A 19256-nucleotide genomic window follows, 5' to 3' on the forward strand; every position below is an offset into this window, starting at 1 on the left:
GAAATTGGAAAGTAACTCATTCTCTTTTAGTGTTTTTACATATGCAAGACTGGAGCAATGTTTTCGGCTATGTAGATGGTGCAGTAATAAGTGGAGTTCTTTCCTCATGAAGCCAGCTTGGATACTCTGAGATAACTCATGAAAAAGCCTTGTCATCATTCAATTCTTAGCATAATGAACTTCAGAAAAATTAAAATACATACATGAAAAAAGAATACAAATATAAGCAGTCAAATTCATGGGTTTTTTTCAGTTGCAGAAATAATGTTCAGCAGTGCAATTAAATTTTTTTAAAATTTGTTTCTGTGCGGCTTGTATTGTGATACTGTCAACAGAAATATTTGTAGCATTTTACTGCTCCAAATGTCCCAGTACAACAGCTACTTTGGGGACTGCCTTTACTCTAAAGCAGAAAAGGATTCATCAAACTCTGAGGGACTTTTTGGGTCATAAAACACAGGCGCTGTGCTGCAGAGAGTGAGGGGTTTTTACATTCCATGTTATCATATTAGTGTCACAGCTTGATCTCCAATCATATACCTTATCAATATAGAAAAACATTTAATAAATATTTTTCTGACTTTTCTCACTCATGCCTTCCCCTTCTCCTTTTTTTTGGGATAGATATTGAACTCTTGGCAGCTTGCAGAGAAGAGTTCCACCGAAGGCTAAAGGTGTATCATGCTTGGAAATCCAAGAATAAGAAACGCAATGCAGAAACAGAACAGCGTGCTCCCAAATCAGTCACAGACTATGGTGAGGAGAGATAATTTTGTGTTTATAGTAATTTTGGTGATAATATTCTAAAAAGAACATTTCTGGAATGTATTCTGGGTTTGCTAGGTTGAAGAAACTTGGAGTTTTTTAGGAGTGTTTTATGTTGATTTAAGGTAAATATTTTGGAAAGATTGAAACTGGCAAATTCTTCACAGAAATTAAAACACTTTCGGTAGACTCAGCTTCTTATGCTTCTTAAAACCTTTTCTCACATCCAGCTGACATATGTTAAAAAGAGTTCTTGATCTACTGGTGCAGGTGCTGGCATTTTTGTTAAATGTTCATTGCTGTGCTACTTTAATATTTCATAATATTGACATAGACATGTAGACATAGATGTAGATACTTTTAAAAGGTGCTACTAATTATGTCGTTTACATCACTGCTTACATACATCATGTTACATCCTCCTTTATAAAATCTGAGTGTTGATGCTGTAATTCTGGCTCATGGGGTGACAAATTTTGTGTAGACCGTGTTTTCTATTTAGACCCCTCATTCTACTGATTTCACAGGCTGGTGTTTATTGACAAAGCCACACACTAATCAGAGTAAGTTTCTCTTGCATTCATCAAGGAAGTGTGGGAGTTTCATACTGCCAGACCTGGAAATTCTGTACCTGGTTTCTGGAGTGGTATTTACAGAGTGGACTGTTACTCATTTCCCAATGTTCCACCTCAAAAGTCCGGTGATCATCTGTATAAAAGGAATCTAAGAAATTTATAGGATCACAGTAAATGCATGGAACAATTTAGTCAGATCATTCCTTTTGTCTTTTTGTTCCATTATATTTGATATTTGTGTTCCTGTCACACAGTTCATGGGAGAGACAAAGAAAAGGGAAGATAGGGAGAAAGTGCTCTCCCCAAAGTCACATGAGCCTGAGATTAAGGCATTGTTGTAGGACATGGAGAATAAGCATCCCAGGGAATCCAGGTGCCCTAGGTAATCTCAGTCCATGTACAAAGGCACCTCCTTCCCCTTGATTCATTTACTTGAGTTATTAATTACTTGAGCATTACCTGAGTTTGAGGTTCTCAGGGAATTTTAGTATGGATATGTGGCAGGCAAAATCTGGACCCCTGGAGAAGATATTATCAAATAATGGGTCCTTGTGTCTGAAATGTGGTTTTAGCTGCTTAAGAAAGCTTGTGACTGAAATGGCAGGAAAAGGCATTTGAAGCACTTCTGCCAAGTGGTAAATTGCTTTGAACGTTCTCTCTGGAGCTAAATGGGTAAAATATTCATACACAGTGTTGCTGATGGGAAGTATCAAAGAGCAGATGATCTTTGGATTTTTGCACAAAAAGCTGAGAATATTCATATTGTTATCACTTTTGAGATATTTGCTGCATTTTTTTCAGTGTTTTTCATTGTATTTTTTTAACTTCATTGAAATATGGCATAATAAGAGAATAAGAGAACCTTGCAGTTCAGAAGAAATTGATAGTGACCTTTAGAGACTCTCAATGCCAGTATAATTCTTTGCATTGCAAATAATTATACCACATGGGCATTTCACATACATATGTACTGTAGTCATCTGAGAAGGTAGTAAGAAGAAATTCTGATTTCTTAGGTGTTTAAGCTAAAAGTCTTTCCCGTGTCAGTGGATGTGGGCTTCAAGTGATGTAGTTTTTTCTTTACATCTTTTCATTGATTTAATGTAGTTTTACAGTATCCTTTAATGTAATTTTATAAGTATCCTTTATTTAAATTCATGCATTCAGTATAGAAGCTAAGCACTGGTTTGTGTATTATTACTGATATTGACAGAGCTCTGGAAGTTTTTTTTTCTAGCAGAAATGTCAAAAAAATAAAGTACTACATTAATTAAATAGCAGATTTGTCAGAGCAATTTACCACTGAAGCTTTGTAACAGGAATTGCAAATTATTAAGGTGATTTTGAGGTTAAATCTTGATGAAAATAGAAGTAGAAAAAGAGTAGAAACACTTAGAATCTGCATTTGTGTTGTAGCTAGAATTCCTATTTGTTTGTTATCAGCATTGGTGAAAAATGTTGATGTTGTAATGAAGCCATAACTTATAAGGAATCAGCACTTTCATTTTTTGTTCAACATGTAATATTTGTTCACAGATTTTGCACCATTTTTGAGCAACTCAAGTAAGTGAGGAGACAGTTGTTTAAGCTAACTTTGAAGAATAGGAACACTTGAGAGCTCCATACTAACATTGATTAATCCAGTGTTTTGCTACACATGTATATAGAAGTTAATTGTAAAAAAAAAAAATGATAATTTGACAATGTTATTAATCTGATGGTAATTATACATGACTCTAGTAATTCAAAAATGTACTTGTCTTCGTGAAAACCTACCCATTTGAGGAGTCATGGGAAGGGAGAGTGAAATAACCTTCTTATATAAATTATTGAAAGATATAATCTCCGATTTTTTACCACAACCACCAACACCCCAAAACCATTCTTGTTCTAGCCTTTTTTTTTTATTGTCTGCACATGGCTTTTTGTTGTAGCAAAACTCTGGAATCAACATAATGTAACAACTGTTTTCCTAGCACACAGACTAACATTCAGGTAGGTGATGGTTTCTTCTGAATAGACAGCCACAGTTCTATAGCACCAATAGAGGCTCCATTGGCTGCTTAGCATTTCCATTCTCTAGATTTGCCCTCTTCTCTAGATTTAGATATGCCTAGGGGTAGAAATGAGCCTTAGCAATTACCATTGCAGTGCAAAAAGTATTCAACAATACTTAAGTACTGATCTGCTGGGATAAATGTTCAGACAATGCATAGAATTAAATTAGTTTTTTATATACTCTGTCTTCCTGTAAGGTGTGTGTTTTATCAGAGTTGATGTATAAAAGTAGCATTCATGTGTTAAAATCTGGGTGCTTTTTTTCTGTGTTTGTTGCTAATGCACACATTAGAAAAAGGAGATTTGATGTGTATGACATATAGGGGTTTGTTAAAGTTCTGCTCTTCAGGTTTAGAAAAACTATTTTTGCTTGAATCTAGGCAAAAGAAGTTTCAAGGTGTAGTTGCTAGTCTGTATTAGTTCTGTTCATGACTGTAAAAATAAGTTATTAAAAGTAATTGTAATTTTTCATATTAATAAATGTTAGCTCAGAAATTCTCTTTGTTGCTCAATACACAAGGAAAAAAATTGAATTCACTTTTAATTACTCCTTTTATGCTGAAACATATAAAAAGTTAATCCTGATTTTCTTCTGTAGAGATGGTAAAGGTTCTTAAGCAGGGTATCTGTAACAGTGGTGTAAACCACTAAAACAAGATCAGTAACAAACTTTTGCAGGGGCAGTTATTAAAGGAAAGAATGTTGCTTTTAAGAGCATTTACTATTTAAAATCGATTATGATAGTGTATATGTAAGATTAAGAAGGTTGATCATTTGATGAATTAACATAGAGAGTATCTGCTTTTATTTGAAAGTGAGTTTCTCTCTAGAGTCTGAAATATGGGGAACTCAAAAAGTCCAAAAATGCATGTGGAAAATATTTACCAAAAATATATATGAAACTTGAACAAATTTCATGTAACTTTCTCCTTTAGAAGTTTAGTCAGCTGATCTTAATGGTCAGAAATTAAAAATTCCTTGAAAAAAGAAAGCAGCCAGAAGTTACTTCTAATGCCAGCTTTTGACTTATAGAAATCTAAGCAGAAAATTGTTTGGTGGCAGCTTTGTAATAAGCAGTATTTATTGTCAACATTTCTATTAACAAATTAGTAATTTCTAACAGTATTATACATCCTTTTGTGTCGACTGTCAAACATCAAGTGATGCTTTTGTATGTTTGCAACTGAAAATGCTTCTGTGCGCTGTGATCTTTTTTTACAAAAAAATGGACTGAACTAAAGCAATTACTGATAAATGTTTCTGGTTGGTAAGAAATTTTACATGGCAAGTTTTACCTTAAATATTGATTAAAAGCAGAATATGTTATTTTATTTACTTAGTTTTGTTTAAATTTGCCATTGGGCAACATGTACAGGAGTTAACATGAGCCATTTCTGACCAGTGTTTTAGCTGTTGCAATTAACAGAATGCACATTATATGAGATGGAAATACTTTCTAGGTTTGCTGAGACTTCAGATGACCTTGAGAGATAATCTCTTGGGTTTTGGGGGAGGGTTTGTTTTCTTGTTTGTTTTGTTTGTTTGTTTGTTTGTTTGTTTTTTAATGTGCTGATTAATAAAGGAAGTAATATGGCTTTCTTGTTTTCTAATTGCTTTGTTCACTTATTTTTGGGGGGATGTTTTGAATGATAGCACAACAGAACCCCGCAGCCCAGCTCCCGGGCAGACAACAAGAGATTGAAATAAACAGGCAGCAGCGCTACTTCCGCATTCCCTTCATCCGCCCCGCGGACCAGTACAAGGACCCCCAGAACAAGAAGAAGGGCTGGTGGTACGCACACTTCGATGGGCCCTGGATTGCTCGGCAAATGGAGCTTCACCCTGACAAGGCACCCATTCTGCTTGTAGCAGGTTGGTGTTGAAACTTGGAGAAGGTTCAGAGTTGATAACAAACTTCAGAAAAAGAGGATGAAGTTCCAAGTTCCCCACCTTCCTTCCTCCCTGCCTTCCTTCCTCCCTGCCTTCCTTCCCTCCCTCCCTTTCTCTGTTCTTTCTTATCTGGGCAGAATTTGAGGATTTGGGACTGCTGCTGATGGTGGCCAAATGTTTCAGAATATCACTGGGACATGTAACTGGTCCTATGTTTTACTTCTACACGTACTTCAATTTGGGAAGCCATAGACAGTGGGAAATCAAATGGAAAGAGTTGTATTATTACAAACCCTCAGACTATTCATTGAACTGGAGACAGTGTGAAGATAAAACATCACAATTTATCTGGGAAAGGTCTACTCATTATTATACTGTTTTTAAGTTAGCTGTAAAGAATTACAAGCAGTTTGTATCAAAACAATTTGTGCATATGTTACATTGTCTGTCCATAGCATGAGGCTAATAGCAAGCTGATGCTTTTACCCTATTTATGCTACTTAGTATGGGAAAATAGCTTTTTAATCTTAAAAATTTAGAATAAATGTTGCAATGGATAGGTAGAGATTTATCTGGTAGTGAAATGTATCCTCCTTTTCTGGAGGGTAAGGAACAGGGGAGAAAACACTGGAGAAATGCTGCTTACACTTCTGTGTTTTGAGATTTTGTATTTAACTTAGAGACTGAGGAAAGGCCATAGCCAATTTGTTTCACTACAGGATTATGCTTTACTGGCAACAAAAGTTTGTTTTCTGCAAATTATTTTAAGTAGAATTCCTTATACCAGCTGTTGCTGTTCAGTGCCAAAGCCCATAGCTAAAAGTAGCAGTGCTGTCGTTGAGTACCTGTTAAAAATAAGATTACGATTTAGTTTGTGAGCTACATATATAATTTCATTGGATTGCCTACGTTGGTCCCACTGTTGGTTTTGTGTGGTAGGCTGACAGATTAGCTACTTGATCCAAAGTCTGGAATTCTTAGTTGCTTTAACCATAAGTAAAGCAGTTCACTATAAAGTGGCCTGAAACTGAAGGTATATGTAATCCAAATGTGGTTGTCATCCTGTAATGGGTTTCAGAAGAATGTATCGAGATGATGATCTTTCGGCTTCTTCCCTTTATTCCTTTTTGCTTGCTGTTTAAGCACAGCTTTGTCAATTGCAGCATCTGATATTAGTTTATTCTCATACTGTTTTAGTGTTCTCTGTGTAACAAAAAACCAGGAAACTGAAAAATGCCTGTATCTGAGGACTTCCTCGTAAGCTCTGAAGTCTACCAGCAAACCAGATCTACAGAGAGGAAATGTAATTAACAAGGATCTAATTTTTATTGATGGGATCTTTCAATGATGTAAAATATGTTTTCTTTTTCCCTTTACCATTTCAGGTAAGGATGACATGGATATGTGTGAGCTTAACCTTGAAGAGACTGGCTTAACCCGAAAGCGAGGTGCTGAAATTTTACCGAGGCAGTTTGAAGAGATTTGGGAACGCTGTGGAGGCATCCAGTATCTGCAAAACGCAATTGCAAGCAGACAAGCTCGCCCCACCTACGCTACGGCGATGCTGCAGAACCTGTTGAAATAAGCGGGCAGGAGCGTTCGCGATGAGAACCTGGCCCGCGATACAAAGGGAAGAGTTCCTCTGTGCTACAGAGGGCCTAAACGTTCTGTAATCAGAGTAGAGATGTTTAATATAAAGTGAACAGATTTTATTAATCATGTGGTTTGTTAATTTGTACTTCATGATGTTTAATCTGTGTAGTGAACTTTACTAGGTATGAGGACCCTGAAGAAACTTCAGGCAGTGTAGTTTGCTGCATTTTGTTTTTATGTTGCATTTTCTTTAACAGTTTCTGTTATAACTCTTAATACTTTCAAGCAATCTGTCTGTACTTGGGTACATATTGCAAAGAACTGCACTGCAACCAGCTTTTTATAAGATTCCTTCTTTAAAACACTGAGTAGCTGGCTTCAAGTGGTGGCCTAGTAAAGAGAATATGCTATTTCTAATAACTGGAATTGTGAGGCCTTAGCTTTGACTTCTGTTATGGAGAAGTTGGAGTATACTTTTATATAATCTGAGACATTTTATGTCCTGATTTGCAAACTGGTTACTGTCTGTATTTAATGATTTTTGTTTTTCCAGAACCTGATGGGAAATCCTCCTAAACTTGAGACCTATAAACCCCTATTAAATTCATTCTCTGTCTTGGTTTAAGAGAAACAGTTTTCTGTATGTTCCAAGAAAAGCATTCATATACGTCAAAATAGTATAATATTGGAGGTCCTCAAAGAATGTACTGCTCTTTAGGGCTTATACCACTTTTCTTGTAGATTTTTTTTCTCTCTTTTTAGTACAAATCTGCTTTGGACTTTATTTTTCTGATGACATTTCTATTAGCGATTCTTGGACAGTTTGTTTGGCCAGGTAGTGTAATTGCAACATATTACGCAAAATTGTCCAACCTTTGTATCTGAAGGTATATAAGATTAAGGATAGCACTAAGGGAAATATGTTCAGCTTTTTGCTGGCAGTATAACTGAACTGAGTATTGAGGCCTGAGCCTCAGAAATCCTCTTTATTTTAACTGTAACAAGATATACAAGGTCTGTAACTTTTGTTAGACTGTATAAAAAATTGGTCCAACAACATAATGCATCTTAATAATATGTGCTGATGGAATAGATACAATTTTTAGTGTACTGAAATATCATAGTGACTTGGATGCTGAGCTATATATTAATCTCCTCTATCAAGTTTCATAGCTTGTAGCAGTTCCCTTATGAAACTGTTTGTTTGGGGAGTTTTTGTGGGTGAGAATCATTAATTTCATGCAGTTTTAAGAAGCATCTCTTTCATTTAAGTGAATGTTGCTTTACCTTGCTAGCCATTATTTCAACAAATTAAACATGACCATTTATTATCTCTCTTAATAGAAATCCAAAATATAAGTAGCTTGATGTCCAATACATAGCTTGATTTAAAAATGAATTTTTGCCCTTTTTAATTGACAGTTTGCTTACAGTATGAAATAATTTCCACACTCCTTACTGAGCATGAAACCTCCTGGAAACTTTCATTTTTAAAAGGCATAAATATACTGAATTTTCAAGAGGGGTGATTCTGTAGCACAGAGAAAGGGCCTTGCTGACCTTAGACTATGGTTGCGTGCCACAGTCTGCTTGTTGTTATAAACACACTCCTCATGGGAATAATGTGGAGATATTGAAGTGGTATTTAACTTTCTACACACCCACTGCATCAGGGAATCTCAGCTTCTGCTGCAGAGCCACTCTACTTCCTGGTCATGTGATTGCAAATGAGAAAATTGTTTTCATTTTACCTAAATTCTTCACTGAAACAGTCATTTTTGGCTGGAAGAGGAAAGAAGGGCATCAGACTACTGGCTGGGAAGTTGTGTGCAAACCTGTACAGTGTTGCGTGAGTTTAAAGGTGCAGCTTATGAAATTTAGATTACTGGTTTAATGTGTTACTGCATTGGAACCAAAATGTGACAGCTTCCAGTCCCCAAACACTTAACACTGCAAGAAGCTGTGCTCACTCATGCGATCCAAGGAAGAAAAATCACTGACCTGACCTGTGTGTGTTTCTGTCAGGTTTAGCTGCTTGAACTAACACATTCCATCTCACTGTGTGTATCTTTAAAAATCCATGGATCTTATGAGACTGAATATTGTAAGCTAAGAACCTCAAATGCTTACATGTCTTAGGTATGTACACATATATGTGCTTAAATATTTTAGCATGTATGTGTGTAAATATACCTGCAGAGAACTTTAAATAAAATTTACTGCATGTTTCCACTCTCTTCATTTAGTTATGTCAGGATTTCCTTGATTGGCATTTGAAAGAAATTTTTTTCATCAGAATGGGTGTATGGAAATTTTTCTTTACTAAATGACTAACAAATATGAGCTATCATGAAAATAAAATGGACTTTGAAATAGTGGAAGAGGGTCTGGTGGCTGGACATCTTAAATGAGATGTTCCCACCTCCCAGCATTGCTCCAGAAGTGTGCCTGAGGGAAGCAGAGCATGCATTCCAGAAATCGGGGTATTCTACTTTGCACAGTAGCAGACTGCTTTTTTTTTCCCTTTATTCACTCCATGCCAAAAGCAGCTTCTGCTTTTAGTTTTACTTATCCTTTTGTGAAACATAATTAATTTTCAGTTAGTTTCAGATTATTTTATTTTTTTTACATGTCTGGTAATATTTAACTGCCTACCAATTGTTTCCATGGTCCTTTGTAATGTGTCAGATAATTATAGTTGGTTGATTTGGAGAGGAAATATAAAAGGAGGAGAGAGGGTTGATATTTAGGACTGTAGTATGACCTGATGCCTATCTGATTTATAATTATAGAGAAAATTATAGAGGTTTTGAAAGCACATTGACTTGGTTCTCTGCATGTTTCATTAAAAAAAAAATTCTTCCTGCCTGTCAGTGAAGCTGTCCATTATAGTTGAGATCCACAAAACAAAGAACAGGAAGAGAAGCACAACACTAAGCTGCATTCCTGACTAGGTGACCCAGGAATATGCATTTTCTTGAGAATGTTATTCTGAAGATCCTAAGGTCATTCAATACTTGTCTTTTATCCACTGATAAGATTGTGTTTTTCTTTACCTAGTTGAATCCTCTGGGTTTTTCTTCAAATATCTTTATTTAAAGTATTTAAATGACCTCTTAATACTGTACTGAAAATTAAAAATAAAAAATAAACACATTCCATGTTGAAATCTTACTTGTATCTTCTTACTGTTTTGTCTTTGAAGAGTTGAAGTATAAGGGTTAATTAAGTTATGAGAAAGGCAAAAATATTCCTTTGCTGGTAATGTCTGCTGTTTTTCCATGTGATATTTTTGGTGCTTAAGCCTACTTTTTAAAGCTTTATTCTAGTAAAGATTTTATCTTTACTTTCTAACTACATACAGCAGGTATGATGTAGGCCATATAGGTCCCTGGGGAGCCTTGCTAAGGAATGGCACTGGGGGCTCCTTCATGCTCCCTGCAGGGACTGCAAGTTTTTCAAAGGACTTTGGGTTTGGCTTTTGCCTTGGAGTCTCTGAGAGGTTTGTGCAATAATAAAAAAAAAATCATGGCCTACAATTATCTGCTGTAATTAGTCCCTGGAGAGGCTTTGTCAGTAACAACACTCAGTGGGGCTCATTAATACTTTCACAGTATAGGAAAAGCCTCCTTTTTGTTCTTAAAATGCAGCTCTGGGGCAGCAAGAAATTAAGAAGGCAAAGTAGGGAAATTTCCAGTCACAGGTGATGAAAGGGTCATTGTATAGGATTTTCTTTTTCTGGAATGGCTTTACCAATTTAAAGTATTCTTTATTTAGAATTTATTCTTTAAAGCTCTCTAAAGAGATGGGAAGTATGGACAGTGTTATTGTGTCAACAGGAGCAGCAGGGCTTGGAGTCTGATGGGTTTATGGTTCTAGGGAGCTGGAAGGAAAATTTCTTGTTCCCTTTGGAGTTTGACAAAATTTATTCTATGCAATACTTGGCTACATATGTCTACAAAATTCCCTGGAATCTGTTCTCTAAGGGAGCTGAAGGGGAAGTGTGTGGTGTTTGTCTGCCCTGTCATCATTTTGTCTCTTCTATAAGGAAAGGATGTGATTTCTGATATCATGGTAATGAGCAGTGTGACTGGAAAGCAAATTTGGCTTCTGTATTTGATTGATGTCCTCTGCTCTTATTAAGGGATGGAGGTGATGTAGGACTGTGCTGGGATAGAATGGTGAAGGGCTTAACTGACAATCCTGCCCTTTCCAGAGATATTCCTGAGAGTTCTACCACTTTAACTGGCTGCTGGTCAAGAGGAGTCTGTGTTCCTGACAAAAGCTTTATAGGTTTTCTTTAATGTGTAGTTGGCTTATTGAAAGATGACATTTTATTTTTATTTTGTACTAACGTTATAGTTGAATAACTTACAAGTAAATTAAGGATTCTCTTGCCATCCCTAACAGCCCTGAGTTGGGAGTCTAATTTGGATTTTCTACACAGAGCAAAGTAAGATTTCCATTGCTGCACCATAGTAAAATAAATTAAATACTTCACTAAAACTGAGGTGTCCTGAAGTGGTGTCACCATCGTTGCTGCTGCTTCTCTGCTGGTGTTGGTGCTTCCAGCCTCAGTAAGGCTCTCTGGTCCTCTGCACAAACCCATGGAATTTATACCCAGCAGGGTTTTGCAGTCCAAATGGAGGAGTTCCCACTTGTTTATTCCTGTTCTTTAAGAAATAGAGTATTCAGGAATGTGGTGGTTTGACCAGGAAGGAGTGGGAATTCTGGGAAGCTGTGGTCAAACCAATGAAGGTTTTGGGTTTGAGACTGGCACCTGGTGTAGCCAGTGGGGTTTGGACACACCTCCGAGAATACACAGGGGTTAAAAAGCAGGGCACTGCCCTTGGCACTCTCTCTTGGGACGTCGCTTCGAAGAGGTCAGATCACCCTCCCCTGTCCAGCCTTGCTGCTGGGCGGGGGAGGGGCAGCCATGCGGTAGGCCCGGGGCCTGGACAGAGATGGGGGTTGAGGGGGCTTCAAGGATGGAAGGGTGGAGGAGCCCCAAGAGACATTGGGCAGTCATTCCCCCCCCGGAGGGAGAGAGAGGAGAGCCGGTGTCTGAATGTGATAGCAGCCAGCCCGGGAGGAGAAAGGGGGGATGGGAAGAGTGCAGCCTGGCCGGCGGAGCAGCAGCACCTGTGGGAGTACCAGCATTCTGAGATAGACAGAGACTGAAACTTTTAACCCTTTCTTTCATGATTGGGGCCTTGCAAAAATGCTAATCCTCCTCGAAGCTGAATAAGAAGGGAGATAAGAGATGAGATGAGACAAGGACCTGGCCCGAAGAACGTGGAGATGATTGAATGGGAAGAGATGATTTGGAGTGGCCTTTTGGCTGGACTTTTCTTGTGGCCATGGACTCAGTTGTTCCTGTGACACAGACTGCACTTAGGGGGAAGCAGTGGCTCAAAACCAGGAGGGTTCTTCGTGAGGACCCCCCGGCCCCAGGGGGTTGGAAAAATATGGGGGGGACAGATGTCCCAAAGCAGAGACTGTGCCTTTTTGGAGTGAGACAAGGCATCCTTGAAAGACAACCCTAAGAGCAGCTCTGGCCATGCGTCAGTGGTGAGAGCACTGGGCATGGAAGGAAGATGTCACAAGCGGCAAAAGGACTTTTTCCGGGCGGTGCCGAAGTGACAGGGAAGCACACGAGGTTTCAGTGTGTTTCCAGGGGAAGCCTATGGAACAAGAAGGACTCCTTTCCTCTTCATGAACTGCAGTTTGAGTATACTAAAGTGTGGGGCCAAGGCTGGGCAGTTGATGATTTGGGAGAATGTATCGGATTGGGAAAGTCAGGTAGTGGGGAGGGGGGAAAGTAGTTTTTGTAAGGTTTTCAATTTTTTTTTTCTTTTCTTTATAGTCTTTCCCTATTTTCCTGTAGTTTAGGTAATAAAGTGTTCTTTATGTTTAAGTTGGAGCCGGTTTTGCTTATTCCTGGTCACATCTCACAGCAGACACCAGGGTGAGGCATTGTCATAGGGGGCACTGGCTCTGTGCCAGGCTCAAACCATGACAAGGAACTAATAAGCAGGTGAGGTAAAGCTGAGAGTAATAAGCAACAGTGTGCTTGAGAGATGTCCCCAGAGAGCCTTTGTACCTGGACAGGCTGTCCTTGGAAGTGGAAAACTTCCAGACAGATATCCCCTGTCCCAGGTGTATATGGAATTATGGCTCAGTCCCTCTCTGCCTTGTTCCTAAACTAAACCAGACTGCAGGAAGCATTATTCTATTACTATTTCTTTTGCTGTAAACCACAGTTAAGGCCTGGAAAGTGTGAAGAAAAATGTTTTTCCTGCAAGACTGTTACTGCTTAGTCTCAAAAGAAATGCACTCTAGTACTGAAATTCCTAATCCCCCCCTTTTTGGGATAGGGGTTCCTGCCTGGCCTTGTCCTGGGAGGTTCTCAGTGAGCCCACAGAAGGGTAATTGGTGAGCAAACATTACACTCAGCACTGTTTGCTTCTCCTGTCCCAGCCAGCTGCTGTAGGATGGATGAGCCTGGAGGTGAGACACTGCTCACATCCAAGGGCTCAGATTATTGTGTGGGAACAGCAGAGACAAAAGATCCTGGTGCTTAGAGGTACGCTAAATATATTTTTTTATTAAATAAAAAAAAATCATTGCTGCCTTAAAAATAAGTGACTTTTGAGTTTAATATGGATTTTCATAAGTTCAGTTTTCAGTTCTTCAATGAGTACTTCCAATTATTTTACATATTTATTTATTCCTGCATAGTAAACATGCCAGCAAACCTGTGTTATAAATCCCCTAGTGAAATGTTAATTTGCTTCATTTTCCCTCTTCAGGTGCTGACTACAGTTTACATTTTGTCATTAATGCACTGAACAGGAGTTCCTGTAACTTTCTGAAACTCAAAATGTTAAAATTAAGCACCAACCCCAAATTGCCACTTGCTGCCTCTTTAGGATTCCTGCTTGTCCTCCCCAAATGTTGGAAGAAGCAACTGAATTTTTTTAGTAGCTTCTTGTGAATTTACTTGCTTTAATTGACATGCAATCACTTCACTGAAAAAGTGGAGACCTTGGATTACTGGTACATTGGGAAATCTGGAAGCTGTTCATTGTCCAAGATGCCATTTCCTGGAGCTGGCTGGATATCAGAGCTGTGATGCTGATGTAGCCAAAATAAGAGGGGCTGTGGAAGGAGCTGCCCACTGAGGAGGCTCTGTGATTCATTTCTGTGTGAGTTCAGAATCTTCCTGTGCTCAAACTGCTGAGCTTGGGAGTTCTCTGCTGTCATTTGTCTTTGTTTTAATGGGATTAAGTAATTATGTGTGCATTTTCTTTCAACTAACCAGCCTGATAAAAGCAGGCACAACTGAAGAGCCCATAAATTGTCAGCTCTTCTGTTCCAGCAGAAGCGCTTTGATGGCTCTGCAGATTTTATGTCTTGGTGCATATATTTAGCTGCCCTGCTAAGGTGAGTGAGACTAGAGAGCAGTTTATGTAATCGATGAGCTGAGGGTCTCCCCTGGGGAACGTGCCTGGGGGAAAGTGGATCTCAGCTCCAGGGCAGTTCCAAAGAAGAAATCCCTGGCCCTTCCAAGCAGAAAGAGAAGCTGTTCTTCCAAACACTGGATTAACTTCATTGGAACTAATCATGTTTGGTATTGATATTTTGACTGTATCAGTCTTGGGTTCAAATTTTGGTGCTGCTCTGCAAAACCTCTGCCTGTGTCCTGCAGCTGTTAGGACTCAGTTTTTTGTAAGTTTGACATCCATCTGATTTTTCAGGTAGGAACTGCTCACTGTATCGTGGCATCTGCAACCCTTTGTGTTTAATGAATTCATCAGGTGTTTGCTATGTGATATCATCAAACCACTTAATTCTTTTCAGAACTTCATTCTTTCTGCATGGCATGTTTATGCATTCAATTTTATCTTTACTATTAATTCAAATTAAGTCTTGGTTTGAGAGTTTATGTAATCACTTTAATGAAGTGGCTGTGCCTGCTCACTGCTTCTTGTTTATTTTAAATATTGGTCTGGGGAAGTAAAGGTTTTAATGTATTCCAAGTTATAACCAGCAGTAACTATGCAATAGTCCTCTATTAATTCACTTTTAAGAGCTCTGCATATAAGATGACTTTTACGCTATTGTGCTGTCTCATAATTTCCTGTGAGAACAGGCTGCTGTTAATTTGTTTTCTTGTTAGTCCATATGTGTCAGAGGCAAAATTTGTCATTCCTCTTCTGGCTTGAAGTTGTGCTGTCAGCAGATCCACTTCTTTTCTGGAGTTTCCCTATTACACTTAACAGTGCAGTTTCTGCATTTTTGGGCTTGTGGCCACTTAATCCCAGGTATCAATTTAAATTAACATGTTAGGATGAGGATTTACTGCATCCTAAAAATTACTTTTCTTGTCACTTATACAGTTTGTTAAAAGCTTTCTGTGGTTACTTTGCACATGTTAAGTGGTCTTGGTTTAAGAACAGTGACTTGTGATGGAAATCCACAACTTCCCAGTGCCTGTGGGGCCAGTAATCAGTCCAGCCCCCTTGTTTGCCTGTCTTACACATGGAACTGTTGGTGTCCTGGCTTCCTCCTGCAGTGGACAAGTTCTGTGGGAATGCTGAACTCTCAGATCCTTACACCCTCCTTTCCTGGCTGTTTGCAGAGGTTTGCAAACCACACCAGTGGCTGCTCTTGCTTTGGGATCTGGAGCTGCAGATCTGACTGGAACCAGGAACTGGGACCTGCCTCAGCCAAAGCTTTTGTGTTCAGCTTTCCCCCCCGGCCACCCGCTCTAAGCTGTGAAGTTATCCAGGATGTGTGTGCAGGATGTGGAATGGAGGAGGAGGGAGCCCTGGTGTCAGTGCTGTGCTGAACAAGCAGGCAATGCAAATGCGAATGGAAGGGAAGGTTGGTTATTGCTCCACCTTGTCTCTGTGTTCTGGGAGCTGGGCAAATTGCGAAAAGGAGACAGAGCTGGTGTGGAGCTGTTTTAAACCAGCAGATACCCAGTTTCCCCTCCCCTTCCTCACACTACTCCCAGCTAAGTCTTTCTGCTAATCTTCATGTGATTAAGAATGTTGGATGGTGACACAAAGAACTCTACAAAGTAATGCTTAAGGATATCCCGCTGTGTGCATTTGATGCCACATCTGGGATGAGATTATAAATAAATAAATGAAAAGGAAAAAGAACAAAAGAAAATACAACCCTGAAATCCCATGAACTGTAACTTTTTAAAGCCTTTGAATATACAGTGCTTGAGGAAAATGGAAGAAGATATTTTGGACAAATATATTAGAAAAGAATACAGAATGCATTTGGAGTACAAAGACTCCCAGAGTTTTATTGGCTGTGGTTGTTGTCAGTGTTAACAAAACACAGTCAGCATGGCCCCAGTCTGTCACTGTGACATGTTGAGCATTTGCAGATGTAAATCCCCATCATATGTCAGAAACATGACATCTTGCAATCAAATAAAAACACACAGAAACTTGGGATTCACAGAACTTTCTGCCATGTACCATAACTCTGGCCATAGCTTCTGTTCAGCATCACATCTGCCCAGTGGATAAAGGGAATTTTCAAAACCATATGTGCTGTGAAAATGAGGCTGTTTATGTAATGATAGTTTATTTGATGGGAGCTTTGCAAAGAATTGACTGTGCTGTGCAGTGTCCAAGAGGGTGAGACATAAAGGAAGTGCCAGGCACAGCCATCATAACCTAAAATCCCATCATGAGACTTTTGTGGAAGTGGATTGAGTTTTTCAGAGGTCAGTATTTCATTGCTGCCAAAAGAACCCATTTTGTACATCCCAGAAGGGGCAGAGCAGTGAGAATTGGTGATTGCCCAGCATTAATTGTTCCTCAGTACCAGTGTGATAGTTGGGTTTGTCACTCACCTGCTGGGGTGCATTGCATGGGTGGCATTAGGCCCTGGTGCTTATTCCCCTCAGGAGGCACCATTTGTTGTGACAGCAGGTATTTGTGTCACATGCCCTGCTTTGGGTGTGTGAGGGTTGTGTTGCACCCTGACCCTGGTGTGCAGGCACAGCAACGTGTTCAGCACGTGTGGCTGAGCTGAGCTGGTTGTAGCCGAGTTCCTCCTCTGCAGGGCTGGGGGCAGCTGCCAAATGGCTGCAAATCACCCCTAAATGCTGAGAGTCCCTGGGTTTCAGCTTTGAGGTTTTCATGGCTTTGAGGTTTGAAGAGCTGGAGGTGTGTGGGTTCTAACTGGATGCACATTTCCTTGGATTCCATGGATTTCCTACTCTGAACAGCAGTGGTTCTGTGAAGGACTGCCTGTGCTCCTGGCCCATCCATTAAGCTAGACCATCAACCACCCTTCTCTCTCCGAGTTACTAAATATTTTAACATTTCATCAATATTTATTAAATAAAAAACGACTAGCACTATGGAATCCAAATATAAAGGGGCTTTTTTGGCTGTTATCTGGAATAGAGTTGGGAAAAGATAAGTAGCCTTTACTGCCTCTTGGATTCCTTTCTGATTTAGCCTTGTAGGAAACGTGGTCATGCTTGGCTTTGTGTTGTTCTGGTTTAAAACTAAACCACCGGATTCTCTGATTTACATAGCAGAAATGATTTAGCTATCATTCTATTTACATTACTATTTCCCTGTGTATTTGTTAGGCAAATGAATTCCTTGTTAAATGGCTGGGAAGAGGATTTCGAAACACTGGGATTAGTTCCTTTCTTTTGGAAGAAATAGTTAACAAATAGGAAAATGCTCGTGGAGAGCCGAGTTTCTGGCAAGCCCCGGCGGTACAGAGTGTACTGAGCTGGAAATGTTGCCGAGTTAGCACAAACTGTCTGATATAAAAAGCACGTTTTTGTTATAAACACTGCCTGCTCAATAGAGTTGTTGGTCTTACAGAACAGCTTTAAACAGGGACTGTTGCTTTTGAGTAATATTAAATATTTGTCTTCTGGTGAATGTTTTCTTAGGAAAAATCACTGTAGATAGCAAACAAACCAATTCTTTTATTATCCAGTATAAGTGCATTTGAACTTCCTTGTTTTTATCTTGACTGTTTCACTTGAATTTATATGTTTTTGGAGAGGTTATTTTTCACTTGAAAAAGTTTTGGGTTATTTTTCTTCAAAAAAAAAAGTATTTGTACAGGTGTCTTCAGATTTCAAAACAGGCTTTGTTCTTTCTGAGCTTTGTCTTGTTGTTTTTCTGGCTTTGTACTGACACTTTGTGGCTGTTTCTGTGGTGTTTCAAATGACAGGAGTCACAACAGCAATGGAAAATAGCAACTTAAATAAACATTTTCAGGAAGTATAAAGCAGGGTGAGTGTGGAAACCTTCCCCAGCTCAAAGTCTGTACAAATGTTTTCTACAGCTCTGCCCTGGGAGTAGATTTATAGGAGGGAGATATGAGGCTTTTAGATTTATTTTCTGTGGCTTTTTTTCAGTAGTAAATGCTGTGAACAAGATGTCTCTAGACACTGTATTTTGTGAACAATCTGGTGGGTATTAACTTATAATAAGCATCAAACTTTCTTTTTACTGTACAGGGTGATTGCTGTATTCTCAATTCTAGGCTGTGTCACCATTCCTCACTTGATCCTGCAGTGTATAAATTACTTTTTCCCAGCTGTCTCTGTATATGCAATCAAGAGTGTGATGCCATCCTTTTTCTTTCTTTTCTTTGTTTTGTGTGGTAGTACACAGTAAGAACAGGATGGAAAAACAAGATAATTTTGGAGCCAAGTTCCTTTTTTTTTTTTTAGTTATGAGAGCTGGTTTAGAGTCAGAGATGATAACTTCTATCTGTGTGAAGATTTGTGGCTGTGTTGGAAGAAGAGCACAACACATTAATCGAACTTCTCTTTAACATTCCTCCCCAATATCCCATCCATCCCTGCCCTCTGGCAGTGGGAAGTGGCTCCTTGTGCCCTGGCCCTCCAGGCCCTTCTTTCATTTAGGACATTTCTGAGTGTCCACTTGGAAGAAACTTTGTGGAGGGTAAAAAAGCACTGAGGAGCAGCTTTGGGTTTAGATCATAACTGAGCAACGTGTTTATCCTCTCCTTAACAACAAGGCAAATCTAATTACTTAATGCTTAACCAACAAATCAAAGCAAACCTTAATCCATGCCTTTTCTTTTGTGCAAATTAAGTGGGCATGTCATTATTTAAATATCCCACAAGATTCTGGAAAATTTGATTAAACCTGCTAAGAAAACCTTGTGAAATGCAGGAGAGGTGAAGGAAGAATTACACTGCAATTGAGCATAAATAATTATTTTTATCAAATAGCATTGCTCAGTAATGATGTGTGTGATTATATTTCTTTTCTTCGTTGCTTGTTTTGTTGAGGTTTGTGTTTTTACTTCTGTAAGTGTCAGTCTCCTGCTGTCTGTTCG

At 38.9% G+C, this 19256-nt stretch overlaps 1 protein-coding gene across 1 annotated transcript in view; it reads left to right on the top strand.

Moving 5' to 3' along the window:
* LOC102065681 (unconventional myosin-VI) overlaps positions 1 to 7699 on the top strand; it is a gene marked incomplete at its 5' end in the record, with an annotated part of 40747 nt that extends 33048 nt beyond the window's left edge. Inside the window, 4 exon segments of the mRNA XM_074544178.1 lie at positions 625 to 756; positions 2877 to 2903; positions 5052 to 5270; positions 6674 to 7699. Of these exon segments, the coding sequence (XP_074400279.1) occupies positions 625 to 756; positions 2877 to 2903; positions 5052 to 5270; positions 6674 to 6873 (578 nt within the window).
* Positions 7700 to 19256: the final 11557 nt, after the last annotated feature.

The sequence above is a fragment of the Zonotrichia albicollis genome, chromosome 7 (genome assembly GCF_047830755.1).
Source record: "Zonotrichia albicollis isolate bZonAlb1 chromosome 7, bZonAlb1.hap1, whole genome shotgun sequence".
Lineage (NCBI taxonomy): Eukaryota > Metazoa > Chordata > Aves > Passeriformes > Passerellidae > Zonotrichia > Zonotrichia albicollis.